The sequence below is a fragment of the Aquarana catesbeiana genome, linkage group LG10, assembly GCF_042186555.1.
Source record: "Aquarana catesbeiana isolate 2022-GZ linkage group LG10, ASM4218655v1, whole genome shotgun sequence".
Taxonomy (NCBI): Eukaryota; Metazoa; Chordata; class Amphibia; order Anura; family Ranidae; genus Aquarana; species Aquarana catesbeiana.
The window spans coordinates 154,592,611-154,607,447 of NC_133333.1; the positions used below are offsets into that span (position 1 = coordinate 154,592,611).

Genomic DNA, 14,837 nt, shown 5'->3' on the forward strand with positions numbered 1-14,837 from the left:
TGCGCTTCTGGAAGAATGGTCAAACATTCCTATAGACACACTCCTAAACTTTGTGGACAGCCTTCCCAGAAGAGTTGAAGCTGTTATAGCTGCAGAAGGTGGGCCAACTCAATATTGAACCCTATGAAATAAGAGTGGGATGCCAATGTTCATGTGCGTGTAAAGGCAGGCGTCACAATACTTTTGGTAATATAGTGTATATACAAAAGTCCTGTCACCCGTGCTATATTGTAATGGAAGCGAAATATATATATACATGTATGAAAACTGAAAACATTGGCACTGAGCATCTCTCAGCTGCATTAAGCTTCCTGAACTTGAATTCCTGAAAAACTACATTTCCTATCATGCCTTGCTTCTGGAGCATGCCCATTTCCTTCCTTGTTGGTTTCAGATCAGATGACAGTAACGTGATTGCTAGACTGCTGAAACAACACTTCTGTGTGTGCAGTGTATGTCAGGACAGGCACCATGGCTGATAGAGGAGCAGACCCCAGCCTCAGGTACCACAACAAGGTGGTCATAGTGACTGGAGGGACAAAAGGCATCGGGGAAGCGATTGTCAGGGCATTCGGTAAGAACTTGTTCCTAAGTTTTCATTAGATGTGCAAACATATTCCCACTTGTCTTCATGGCAAACATCATGTGTATATTTGATATATGAAAATATTCATTATAAGTCATAACATCTCTTATCATTGCAGTTCTTTTCTATATCATTTTCACAAAACTGTATAAGTGGGAAGAAGATATGTCTTTTGCACTGCAGAAACAGGTGTCAGGGGGCAAACTGTACCTAACTTTAGAGACAACCTTTAATTGCTTGGCAACTTTCCTCTACGATGGGGCATTTACAGTTGTGCTCATAAGTTTACATACCCTGGCAGAATTGGATTTTTTGGCCATTTTTCAGAGAATATGAATGATAACACAAAAACATTTATTTCACTAATGGTTAGTGTGTTTACTCTTTTTTAAATCATCACAACAGAAACTACCCAAATGACCCTGTTTAAAAGTTTACATACCCTGGTGATTTTGGCCTGATAGCATGCACACAAGTTGACACAAAGGGGTTTGAGTGGCTATTAAAGGTAACCATGCTCACCTGTGATCTGTTTGCTTGTAATAGTGTGTGTGTGTATAAAAGGTCAAGGAGTTTCTGGACTCCTGACAGATCCTTGCATCTTTCATCCAGTGCTGCACTGACGTTTCTGGATTTTGAACCATGGGGAAAGCAAAAGAATTGTCAAAGGATCTGCGGGAAAGGGTAGATGAACTGCATAAAACAGGAAAGCGATATAAAAAGATAACCAAGGAATTGAGAATGCCAATCAGCAGTGTTCAAATTCTAATCAAGAAGTGGAAAATGAGGGGTTCTGTTGAAACCAAACCATGGTCAGGTAGACCAACTAAAATTTCAGCCACAACTGCCAGGAAAATTGTTCGGGATGCAAAGAAAAACCCACAAATAACTTCAGGTGAAATACAGGACTCTCTGAAAACATGTGGTGTGGCTGTTTCAAGAGGCACAATAAGGAGGCACTTGAAGAAAGATGGGCTGCATGGTCAAGTCACCAGAAGAAAGCCATTACTACGCAAATGCTACAAAGTAACCCGCTTACAATACGCCAAACAGCACAGAGACAAGCCTCAAACCTTCTGGCACAAAGTCATTTGGAGTGATGAGACCAAAATTTAGCTTTTTGGCCACAACCATAAACGCTACATTTGGAGAGGAGTCAACAAGGCCTATGATGAAATGTACACCATTCCTACTGTGAAACACCGAGGTGGATCTCTGATGTTTTGGGGATGTGTGAGCTACAAAGGCACAGGAAATTTGGTCAAAATTGATGGCAAGATGAATGCAGTATGTTATCAAAAAATACTGGAGGAACATTTGCATTCATCAGCCAGGAAGCTGCGCATGGGACGTACTTGGACAATCCAACATGACAATGATCCAAAACACAAGGCCAAGTCAATCTGTCATTGACTACAGCAGAATAAAGTGAAGGTTCTGGAGTGGCCATCTCAGTCTTCTGACCTTAAAATCATTGAGCTACTCTGGGGAGATCTCAAACCTGCAGTTCATGCAAGACAACCCAAGAATTTACAGGAACTGGAGGCTTTTTGCCAAGAGGAATGGGCAGCTTTACCATCTGAGAAGATAAAAAGCCTCGTCCACAAATACCACAAAAGACTTCAATCTGTCATTGATGTTAAAGGGAGCAATACATAGTATGAAGAACTGGGGTGTGTAAACTTTTGATCAGGGTCATTTGGCTAGTGTCTTGTCATTATGATTTAAAAAGAGTAAACACAGTTGATTGATAATAAATGGCTTCAGCCAAACACTAACCATGAGTGAAAGAAATGTTTTTTTGTGTTATCATTCATATTCTGTGAAAAATGGCCAAGAAATCATAAATTCTGCCAGGGTATGTAAACTTATGAGCACAACTGTAATACCAGCTTCTCATTCTGATCTATTCAGTTAATTCTCATTAGAGGAAACCCCCTTGTTAGTTTTCTATTAGTGACATTTCTAGAAAACGATATGGTGCTTTTTAGATTTTCAACAGTAAAAAGTAGGGATGTGCCGATACCAAGCATTTGAGCGAGTATCAGTACTCGCCCAAATGCTCCTGATATTGAAACTGATATTTTGCAGTGCGATTTTCGTCAATACAAAATGAATGGGCGCAAATCACACTGCACAGAATCGCATGCAATTTGAACAGGAATGCGGTGCGATTTCTTCCACTGCACCTGTGTGTGTGTGTGTATAGAAAGGGATTAAAGCACCATCTAGTGGACAGTTTAAAACTCACAGTACATATCTGGCCACATGCAAAATAATCTACATAGGTGTCCTGGTCCCGCCAATAGTAGCAAATCGTGACCACTGGAGGAGATGTAGAGGCGGTCCACCCCCAAGCTGACATCACTTCCGCCCTATACCCACGGGGTCCCGGAACTTCTCCTCTAGCCCTGTGAGCACCTGCAGCAGCCCTGATTTGCTACCATCAGCGTGACCAGGACACCTATGTAGATTATTTTGCATGTGGCCATATATGTACTGTGAGTTCTAAAAATTTTTTAACTGCCCACTAGATGGAGCTTTAATCTCTTTATACACACACAGAGGAGCAGTGGGGGAAATCGCATGCAATTAGAAGAGAAATTGCACCGCATTCCTGAACAAATTGGATGCAATTCTTCGCAGTGCAGTTTGCGCCAATTTTTTTTACTATTGATGCAATCCACACCGCAAAGTATCAGTACTTGGTACCAACGAGTACTTGACCAAAAGTATCGGGACTCATACTCGCAGATAAAAAACAGTATCAGTGCAACCCTAGTAAAAAGTGAAGAATACTTCTGAACTAAGAAATCTGTAATGTTAGTAATAAATAATATAGTATATAATGAGACATCCAGAAAACTTTTGGTGGCAGGTTGTGTAAAATGTACACTTCAGTATATGCCATAGCACCAATTTCACTGAAAGTGGTTTATTTACAGATATAACCCTGTTTGAAAATGTATTTCTTTACCCACATTCCTAAGTATTCGTATACTAACCCTAAGGCACACCTGTGCAATAATCATGCTGTCTAATCAGCAGCTTGATATGCCAGACCTGTGAGGTGGATGGATTACCTTGGCAAAGGAGAAGTGCTCACTAACACAGATTTAGACAGATTTGTGAACAATATTTGAGATAAATAGACTTTTTGTGTACATAGAAAAAGTCGTATATCTTTGAGTTCAGCTCATGATAAATAGGGGCAAACACAAAAGTGTCACGTTTATAATTTTGCTCAGTGTATAAGCCAGCACATTTTTTTTAAAGTGCTCCAATTCTCACTGTTATATATAAATAAAAGGATCCTGTCCATTTTTTTGTGGCAGCCAGTTTTGTAAAATATCAACTCAGAATTCAGAGCATAGTGTTTTGGTTAATGTTTGACAGTTTTAGGCTTTTCTGGAGTTGACTGCATTTTGTATCTTTGTTCAGAATCTGAAACTTGTTCTGCAGTTTGTGGCACCATCATCTGCCCTTGTTGTTTTAACTTTGGATAGTAAAACATTTTTTTTCTGCCAGTAAATACCTTATACAGCCCACTTCCTGTTTCTTGTCTGGTTAAAAGTCTAGGCTTATGACATCATGCACAGCTCTCTCTCTCTCACTTTCATGAGAGTTTGCCAAGAAGGGTGGGGGGGGGGGAGTCATAAGAGGGCCAATGAGAGCTGGAGGCGACCCTCTGTGTGTCTGTGTAAATCCAGGAAGTGAACAGGCAGCAGCTTCAGCTGCCCACAGTTAAAATGGTTGCAGCCAGACTCAGTGGAGAGAGATTCCTGTAGCATATTTGGCAAGTACAGAATCACAGTTTATATAAAATAAGGAAAGTGGTTGGAGGGAAGCTTCAGAATGGCAAAGATGTTTTTTTTTTTTATACAAATTATGTTGGCAGACAGCAGTTCCTCTTAAAAGTGTTACTAAACTCACAACAGTAAAATCAGTCTGTATATGCAGCATAGTATGCTTGTTATACTCACTGTGGAACTTAAGGGGTTAATCCTCTGCATTGTGTAAAAAGGCTGTTTTATCCGTATGCATAGATCCTTCCATCCCTGCACTGTCTATCTGGGGAAGGCCAGCTAACACAGGCAGAGTAGCCGACCTGTACATGCTCAGTTGTGTCTTTTATGCCGGAGAGAACAATTACTTGTTCTCAGAGATAGCCAGGTCACATGATATTGACATCACAATATGTGTATACAGGCTGCAGTGGAAATCTCCTCCTTCCTGAACTCTCAGCACTGGAGAAACTGTACAGTTTATCATGTAACCGTGGTATACAGATCATCCAAAAAGGGATATAGTGGCAGTATTTTAATGTAAAAAGAAGATTGATAAGCAGTGGGCACTGTGGGGGGCGAATTAACTATTTTCATATTACTGGATTTAGTAACACTTTAACAGTTTTTATAGAAAAAGTATAACACTTACTATTAATTAAAAATAATAAATAGTTCTAGGAACTTTCTTGGCTCCGTACAAACCCTTATTGGGATATACTTGTAGAAAAAATAGTGGAGTGAATGGTTTATATGTGGTGGATTTTCTATCTCTTTATCTGTTGCATTTATCTTAATTAGTAATGTTCCTGTATTCTTGAAAGTATCCTGTGTAGCACCCTGGAGTTTAGGCAGGGTTGCTCCTCACAAATTTACTTGCCAGGAGTAGTTATCCTGGTTGATTGTTAGAGATCCATTGATTTCTCCCCAAGTTTGGCCTTGTTTCACTTTTCTCTTCTACCACTAGGTGGCCATTGTGGTACTAGATATGAGAAGGGCAACCCAAGGTCAGGTTATGGGTGTATGGGGTATATCAGCCAATGGGCAGGGGTTTTCTTTAATCCATTGGCCTGCTGGGAGCACCTATACATTTCGATGGAGTCAAGTGATCTATGTTATGTGGCACCTGGAAGGCTGTCTGGGTGGACATGTGTCGTGTGCCCTGGGCTGCTAGGCTGGAGATTGGGCCTATCCTGGGGGCGTCTGGCTGCTAGGCTGCCTGAGGGCCTATCCAAAAGCAAGAGAGCAATGCAGGGTTGGGATTGCGGCTTGCAGTCCAAGCAGAAGTGACAGTTCTGCCAGCCGGAGAACCTGTCGTGGTTGGAGGTAGAGGGGGAGCTGTCATCACAAAGGGACTATCCACCTTATTACCAGGGACCACAGTGAGTAACTGAAGCAAGTACCAGAATAGTATTCTCACCAAACGGGCACGGTGGAGAACCGGGAAACTTCAGACAGTGATCAAGTCAGGCCAGGGACCAAGCAGGCCAGCAGGGGTGAAGCTTGAGAAGTATCGGGAGTGCCAAGCTAGGGACCCAGCAGAGAGTGATGCTTGAGGAAGATAAAACCAGGAAGATTGCAGGAGCTCAAGGGATTCGGTGGCAGTGAATCAGAGGGTCTAGTGAGAGACCGGGAGCTCAGTGTGCTGAAGAACTACAAGGAGAAGTTGTAGTGAAGGTGAAAGAACTGTTACGCTTTGTGTTAGAAACTGTTAAAGACTGTTGCAATAGGAGACAGCATTCCTACACGTGCAGATGTGGCTTCTTGCTGAAGGCCTTTCCCTGCTCCGCTGTCCTCCTATTAAAGTCTCGGAGTTTGCTAACTGAACTTGCAACTATTCAAGGGTGTCCTGGCCCTAGCCCTCTTTCCTCCATAAAAGTTTGTAAGAGAAATAAACATCTCTTTTGCATTCAAGAAGTGTCTGGCACCCAATATGCACCCACTATGCCTCACAACCCACCACATACAGAAGGATGTCAGCTATCTCTGGCCCTGGAGGTTCACATCAGACTGAAGGAGGCCAGAGACCTTGCTACACCTGTATGCATACTTCCTGAAGAAGCCATGTGGGGAAACATGTAGAAGAAAATGCATAGAGCAGTGGTTCTCAACCTCAGTCCTCAAGGACCCCGGGTCCTTGAGGACTGAGGTTGAGAACCACTGGCATAGAGGACACTGTCAATACTATCACAATAATTACAGAGGATGTTGACAAAAACATTTTTTGTGAAACTCACTATGGATTTTAATACGGATTTGTAATAAATGTCATTGAATTTTAACTGTTATGTCTGGCTAATTGATGTAGCACCTTTAAAATCCCACTTCTATCCAATATCTAATATTGTACTGCTTAAAGTGGTTGTAAAAGCATAAGGATTTTTAGCCTAATGCATTCTATGCATTAAGTTAAAAAGTCTTCTGTGTGCAGCAGCCCCCCCAGATACCAGAGCCCCATCTCGACCCACGATATCCACGAGTGCCTCGGCCATCCAGGACTCTTCCTCCTGATTGGCTGAGACACAGCAGTGGCGCCACTAGCTCCCGCTGCTGTTAATCAAAGCCAGTTAGCCAATAAGGGGAGAGAGAGGACGGGGCCAAACCATGGCTCCCTGTCTGAATGGATACACAGAGCTACGGCTCGGCTCAGGTGCCCCCTTAGCTAGCTGCTTGCTGTGGGGGCACTCAATAGAAGGGAGGGGCCAGGAGCTCCAAAGAGGGACCCGAGAAGAGGAGGATCCGGGCTGCTCTGTGGAAAACCAACTGCAACAGAGCAGGTAAGTATAACATGTTTCTTATTGTTATAGAAAAAAAAAAAAAACGAGCCTTTACAATCAATTTAAGGAATGTGGTGCTGTTAAACCTTTTTCCTTTCACCTGCACATATATTTTCAACATTGTAGAAAAAATAACATACACTCAACAAAATCATCCCCTGTGCACTTTAAGTGACACTAAACTCTGTTTAAAAAAAAATCTGAGTATTAGGTAGGAACGTGGGCACCCTCTCTTGCTCGCTCCTGATATGGACTAGGGACTATGGACTATGTCTGCAACTAACATGCAATGCTCATTTCAAAACAAACAGAGGGGAGAAAAGGAGAGGTTCAGGAGGTCACAGGGGACATTACAATGAGGCAGAAAAACACAATAGGTAATGATTGGGAGTATCTCACAAAAAATGAAATCTTTGTTGCAGGGGATGCCTGATATCTTGCTTGTATCTTGGTGTAGACTTCTGGGAAAATCAGTGAGCCAATCACACAAGCAGGAAATGATGTTTCTGAGGGGCGTTCTGTACACTTTCTGTGTACAGAACGCCTCCAGGTAGCCATGTTGCATTGCATTTTACAGAAGATTACAGCGCTGCAGATTGAAAAGGAAAGGTAATTTTTAATAACATTCAATTACACTGTGACTTGAGTCGCAATTGTATATGCTGTATTATTTTCCTTTCCCACTAAATTGGGGTTACCCTTCAAGAGTACATACTTGAATAGAATTTCTTTTTAATTCAGAGTTCAGTGTCACTTTAACAACTGTGGCCTGATCTGGCTGATATGACAGATATTAGTAAAAAGTATCCTTTATGTTTTGTTAACCTGTTATTTTTCTCTCTTTCTGGTTTCTCTGGGATGGTACCACAGTGAAGAATGGAGCTTCAGTGGTGTTTTGTTCAAAAGGTATGATTGTAAGCTACCTTACCTACAAGATTGCTTTCCTAAATTCACCAAAATCCATCAGCCATGGTTCACCCATTCCTTCCTCCTGGCTTCTATTAGTCCTTGCTAGAACCTTGAGTACAGTATATCTTCTTAAAGTATTCTACCTGTCCTCCCTAATACACCAACTGGAACCCTCTCCATATCCCCTACCTCCATGTCCCCTACCTTCACTCTCCCTCTCCTTTCCCTACCCACTACTGATATTCCCCTTTTTACACGTCTCTGTAATGCTCCCCATATCCACCCTTGATCACATGCACATTTGTTATACTGTTGAACACTAACATAATGTATTACGACTCTACGTCAGCTATGTTCAGGGTTGTATTGTACTCTTTTATTATTTTGTAATCTTTATTAACCCAATTCTTCACAAACCAAAAATGTTTTCTTTATTTGCTTGTATCTCTAAACCTTTCCACTGCATCAGTTTGATTAAAAAATATTGAAGAAGAAAAGTCATCATTGTTACCACATATATACTCCCCTTGACCGGCAAATAGAATGTTTCAATTATAAGTCCTCATGCACACGGACGTTTTTAGTCCTCATGCACATGGACGTTTTTACAGCTGCTTTTTTGAGCTTTTTTTCAGCTTAAAAAGGCCTGTCTATGTTAGTCTATGGCTTCATGCCCACCTAGGCGTTTTTGAGCTGCAAGTGGCATAGGCGTTTTTAAGCTGTAAAAAAAACCCAGGACCAGTGGGTTCTGAGAGACGTTTTTCAGCTGTAAAAACGCTCTAACGCTGAAAAACGCTCAAAAACGCTCAAAAACGTCATTCACCAACGTTTTTTAGCGTTTTTGATCCATTGAAAAAAAAAAAAAATTTGAAAAAAAAAAAAACGCTCAAAAACGCTAACGCGGAAAAACGCTCAAAAACGCTCAAAAACTCTATTGCAAAAACGCTGAAGAAAGCTGAAAAAAATTTAAAAAAATCACTGCAAAGATACTGGCGTTTTCATAAGGTTTTTTTAACAGCCTGTGTGCATGAGGGCTAATGATCCCTGTCCATAGTGTAAAATTCTGAGATACATAATGGCTGTTTTAAATTGTACCTCCAAGAGTAGGGGGAAGCAACAGATCCCTTTCAAGTCAAATCTGTCCTGGGTCTACTGAGGAGACCACACAGATCCTCCAAATCTTCTGGTCAGGTCCTGTCCATGTATGCTGTGATCTCCATTCAGTCCTTTGGTCAGTTAGTACTTTGTACTCTCCATAGGACTGAATGGAGATGTGTGAGGTGAATCCGCTCAATGGGTATGGGTACTGCTGAGATATAGAGCTGCTGCCTCTACAGATACAGTTCCAGCTGGGTGGAGTGTATTAGAGTGTATATAGAAAACAGGTGTAGATATGGCGCTGTTCTAGTGGAGTAAAATTTTTTGGTGGTGAACCACCGTTTTGTGCTTTGTGTGGTCTCCTTACTTCTGTGTAAAGGCTAAGTAATGTGTTTAAATAGCGAAAACATGTGAACAAAAATCCCAGTGTTGTGCTGAAGATAAATAGTAACTTATTGACAAAATATGTTTCAAAGCCAAATACATGATTAACACGAAAATTGGGATGTGTAGCACCTAACTTTTGTTTTTTGGCTGCTGAAATCCAAATTTGTTTGATTTGTGTTACAGTCTCTGGTAGTTATTTACCAATAAAACATTTTTTTGTATATATGATCCTGTCTGTGCTCCTAGTTGAAAATATAAAGTGCTAGTCCTGTAAATAAAATGCCGCATTCCTATATTACATATCATTGTATAAGTAAGTAACAAAGTGCAAATAGTGCTTAAAACCAGGAAAGTGCTAGTATACTACAAAGTGACTTGTGCCTAAATGTAATAAATTGACTTGTGTGCTAAAAACCAGTGCTTATTGGAAAAGAAAATTCTGTTTCTTTCAAAAGTCTTTTTATATGGTTCAAAGGGATGACTCCTGTTTGGAAGACAATATTGTGTGAGAAACTTCTTATCCAGGTGCTGGCTTGGTGATGGTGCCTCTTAAACGTGCTCTCATTATGCTTGCACTCACCAGATAATCTTACCCCTGCAGGGGTGCGAGCAGTCACAGTATTTGCCACTGTGTAGCAGCTCTGGATGTCTCCGGTCTGTGCTTTAAATGTTGTTTCTCGATTTACATATGTTCATCATAAAAGAGAGGAGGAATGCCCATACTGTAAAACCGTATGGAGAAGCAGATATTACTGGATTTATTGCATATCTCTGGGTATGTTGTTATAGCCTTTACACAGAAGTAAGGAGACCACACAAAGCACAAAACGGTGGTTCATCACCAAAATATTTTACTCCACTAGAGCAGCGCCATATCTACACCTGAAAGGAGATGGTGACCAACATGAGCAGGACTCAGTGAAGAAGCTGTTCTGTGTTGAGGAGGAGGCACATCCAAGATTTCAGTACAATGGGGACAGATGAATGTATGACTTGGAGGGAGGTCATACCACAAGAAGTGTATGTGCATTTTTAACAAATACCTGTCACAAATCTGGGCCAATTCAGACTGGGAATATGATGAACATATACATGAGCAGGGGGTTATTTCAGTGAAAACTGTGTTTCAAAACCATCAGTAGACCAAGAGCTATAAACAGCTGAAAATACATGCAAATATGGACATTTCCTGTGAAAATAGAGCTTGTCTTTTTATTAATTTAATTGGTTAAAAAAAAAGGAAGAGTAGGAAATGGTATTACACATCATTGTGCATATAAAGACATATGGCATGAATTAGGCATACATACAGCACTGGCGTTTAGGGTGGCCACGGTCACCAACATCCGGGACAGGTCCACACATTAAAACTTGACAGGACCAATTTGGTTTGGTTGCAGACTATCTGGTGAGTGTGCTAGGAAATTTTCTGTTGTTTGTAATGTGTAAAGCTCCTTCCATGTGCCCTTTAAGCCTAGTACACATTATTAGGTTTTTATCATTCAACCCAGCAGGGCTGGATGAAAAAAACAGACATCTCAGGAGGAGTCACTGTACTAACTATCTGACGTTAGTACAGCAATCTGCCCTGCTGTGCTATTGTGTTCTGGCAGGGGGACGACCCCCCGCCAGAACACTCTGGACAGCACTCCTCAGCCATTGGCTGAGAGTGCTGATTGGGAGCCAATCGGCAGACCTTTTTCAGTCATGACCCCTTTCGGCAGCTTCTGTCAACTGCAGTACACACAGGCCGAATGTCGGCTGGTTTCTATTTAAGCAGCTGATGTCGCCGACATTCACCAGTGTGTACTAGGCTTTACTATAAAGACTAGTTAAAGATTGTGATGGTTGCCACTTATCTGTACAGCTTGTCGGCTGAATAAAGGACACATTGGATACCTTCAGCTGCCATTGTGCTCTTGCTGGATGTCCAATGTGTCCCTGTGTCTTTAAGGAGGAATGGGCTACCTCCAGGCAAACCTACCCGTAGCCTCCCTGACGGTATTCCCGAGTGTGGCTCGGGGTTAAATTTCAGTCCCATTAGCGGTAACCCCGAGCCACACTCGGAATTACATTGCAGGATCCTGGTGCAGAGTTACTTACCTTGTCCCCGGGATCCTGCGATGTCCCCCGCTGTGTCCGAGGGCTCTGACTCCTCCGAAGCCTCTCTGTGCCGGGCTCCGTTCCCTGCGAGCGTCACGACGCACAGGGGCGGAGCCTGGCTGCAAATTCAAAAAAATGTACAAACCATAACACATACAGTACTGTAATCTTACAGATTACAGTACTGTATGAAATTATTTCACATCCCTTTTGTCCCTAGTGCTTTGGCCCATGCCCTGCATGCAGTTTTATATTATATATACTGTTCTTTCTGCCTGGAAACTGGAGATTGTCCATAGCAACCAAAAAGTGTCCCTTTACGTCAAAAGTGGCTTTAGACCAGCTAGAAAACAGCAATAGTAAATTAGAACATTTGCAGAATTGAGCGATAGTGAATCGTGGGGAAATTTATTTTATTATTAATATATAATTTTTTTTTTAATTATTTATATTTATTTATTATATTATAATTTATGTTTTTGTGTTTCAAACTTCATCATACCCGGGATATCTACTAGACTCTTGTTTGGACAGATTTAAGTGTGTTATTGTTAAGAATTACAGGCCTACAATATATAACGCCAAATTTCCATACAAAATAATTGTACCGCTTTCAGCACCTAAAATCTGAAATAATCATACCGCCAGGGAGGTTAATTTATCCAATGCTTTGTGTGCTCCAAATTGGAGACTCTTAAAATTATAGAGTTAGTAGTAGCAGTCGCAGCAGCTTTCAGCCTCCCGTAGAGCTTTATAGGCAGCTGTCGGTGCACCTGTGCCTTCCACTAAACACCCGGCGTGCATAAGGCCTTAACAATGGTATATACATAACGAAATTCAGTCGGTTCACTGACTGAACCTCAATATGTGACTTCCCTTTTTAGGTGGAGTTCCACTTTCAGTTCTTCATTAATTGTGTGGAGCAAGAGGAAGGGTTTGAGGGTTTGATGAGGTCCAGTCACATGCCATGAACTTTATCACAAAAAAACATTGAATGTACTGTTCTCCTGGTGTATATTCATCCCCCCCCCCCCACCCCCACCCAATATATCAGGTCATTGGTGTATGATGTATTGCTTGATAATATTTGAATTATTTTTAGGGAGACCAGGGTCTGGCAAATTCTTCCAAAACCTTCCATACCCCAACATGGCAACGGTCATTTGGTAGATGTCGACTGACCTGTTGCCAAATCGATTCAAAACCTTCCCTTCTCAAATGGCCATAGCAACACAGTCAGTTTTTAGAATTTTCACATTAATGAAAATGGGTACAAACTTGCAACAAGCAATTTCAGTCCAGCAATCACTGGAGCAGCACTGAGCCTGGCAGAGAACAGTTTTCAGTCAGGGGTCCGTGTACAGCTCCAGCAATAGATACTCAGGAGGAGAATGTGAAAGTGAGCCACCCCCCACACACAGCATATCCCACCAGCATATTGCATTCTTTCCTGCCAATCTACCTGATACATTGCAGCTCGACCTGACTTGGTGGCCGCAGGAAGCTTCTGTGTGTGTGGCAGCTCTATGATGACCCACTCCCCCTTCTCCCAGCTTCCAGAAATCTTGCCTGCAAGTGGGGCTTCACTAGGTGTAGCAGGCCCAGGCAGGCATCAGTAACACATCCATATACACTAAGATCATCCACGACACTAAGATCAATGCAGTCCTTCCCTCCTGCCAGCACCCAGTACTAGTGAAGAGCCACGGGGTTCCCTCTAAATAACTCTTTGTGGGGAAGCAGTGGTCTCCCCGCAGAGGTCCAACATGCCCTCTGCTAAGTAAGATCTATAGCTCAGCAGTCAGCAAAGTTCTTGCTCCCCATTCATTGGAGAGCTCTGGCTTTGACTCAGCATGGGGAGTGTTGGACAAGGAGATTACTGCTGGATTTTTTCCGACGGATGTTGGCTCAAACTTGTCTTGCATACTCACGGTCACACAAAGTTGTCGGAAAATCCGATCGTTCTGAACGCGGTGACGTGAAACACGTACGTCGGGACTATAAACAGGGCAGTAGCCAATATCTTTCATTTCTTAATTTGTTCTGAGCATGCGTGGCACTTCCTGTGTCGGATTTGTGTACACACGATCGGAATTTCCGACAACGGATTTTGTTGTTGGAAAATTTTATAGCAAGCTCCTAAACTTTGTGTCGAAAATTCCGATGGAAAATGTGTGATGGAGCCCACACACGGTCGGAATTTCCGACAACAAGGCCCTATCACATATTTTCCGACCGTGTGTACAGGGCATAACAGTCTGCAGCAAGGGAAGTGCTGGAGGAGTGAAGGAAAAGAGGCCGTAAGCAAGTGTTTGTGCTGGAGAGAAGACTAGAGTGTATATTAGACATGTGCACACTGAAATATTTTGTTTCGGAATTTCGGTTTCGTCCGAAAAATAAATTTATTTAGTTGCTCCCGAAATTCATTTTTATTTATTTTGTTTCATCAATAAATTCATTTGTACGAAAATCAGAACTAATTAAGGTCGAATTTGTCAATTAAAGGCTTATGGTGTCTGTCGGATGTTCTAAGAAGATTCGACGAAGCGGCTAAACTGTACGACGCCGCAATCGTACATTTCCGGTCGAATGCTCCGCCCACAAGCTATAGTAGAATTCTAATGTTGTTTGACTAGTAATAATTATAATTATTAATTATCAGCCAATAACATTCATCATTATCAACATTTTACTTCCCCCACCCATTCCAGCAGCGACCAATAACAGCTGTTTTACTATTGTCTCTATAATGTTGAATCCTTTCTCTCTATGTCAAATAATCTTGGACTAATAGAGTTAGGTTAGGCACATTCGATCGCAGGTTCGATAGACGCAGATCGCTATTGTCACCGTCAATTGTCGAATTTTCTATCTATATCGAACTGTTGTCGCAACGATACGAAAATATAATGGATAGGAAAATAAAGCATTTTTTTATTTTCGGATCTTTCAGAAATCAGAATTTGTGCGTTTGTTATCGTTTTGTTAAAACGAACACAAAAATCCCAGCAATTCGGAAGAAAATGCATTTGGACGATAAGGAATGCACATGTCTAGTGTATATACAGTCAGGTCCATAAATATTGGGACATCGACACAATTCTAACCTTTTTGGCTCTATACACCACCACATTGGATTTGAAATGAAACAAACAAGATGTGCTTTAACTGCAGACTTTCAGCTTTAATTTA

The 14,837-nt window shown here is 41.7% G+C and overlaps 1 protein-coding gene across 2 annotated transcripts in view; it reads left to right on the forward strand.

The window, feature by feature from the left end:
* Positions 1-377: 377 nt before the first annotated feature.
* HSD17B14 (hydroxysteroid 17-beta dehydrogenase 14) overlaps positions 378-14,837 on the forward strand; it is a 74,122-nt gene continuing 59,662 nt past the window's right edge. For both annotated transcript variants that reach the window (XM_073602777.1, XM_073602778.1), the window contains exons 1-2: positions 378-574; positions 8,019-8,054. In XM_073602777.1, coding sequence (XP_073458878.1) covers positions 472-574; positions 8,019-8,054 — 139 coding nt within the window. In that variant the 5' untranslated portion in view covers positions 378-471. The remainder of the gene's footprint in view (positions 575-8,018; positions 8,055-14,837) is intronic.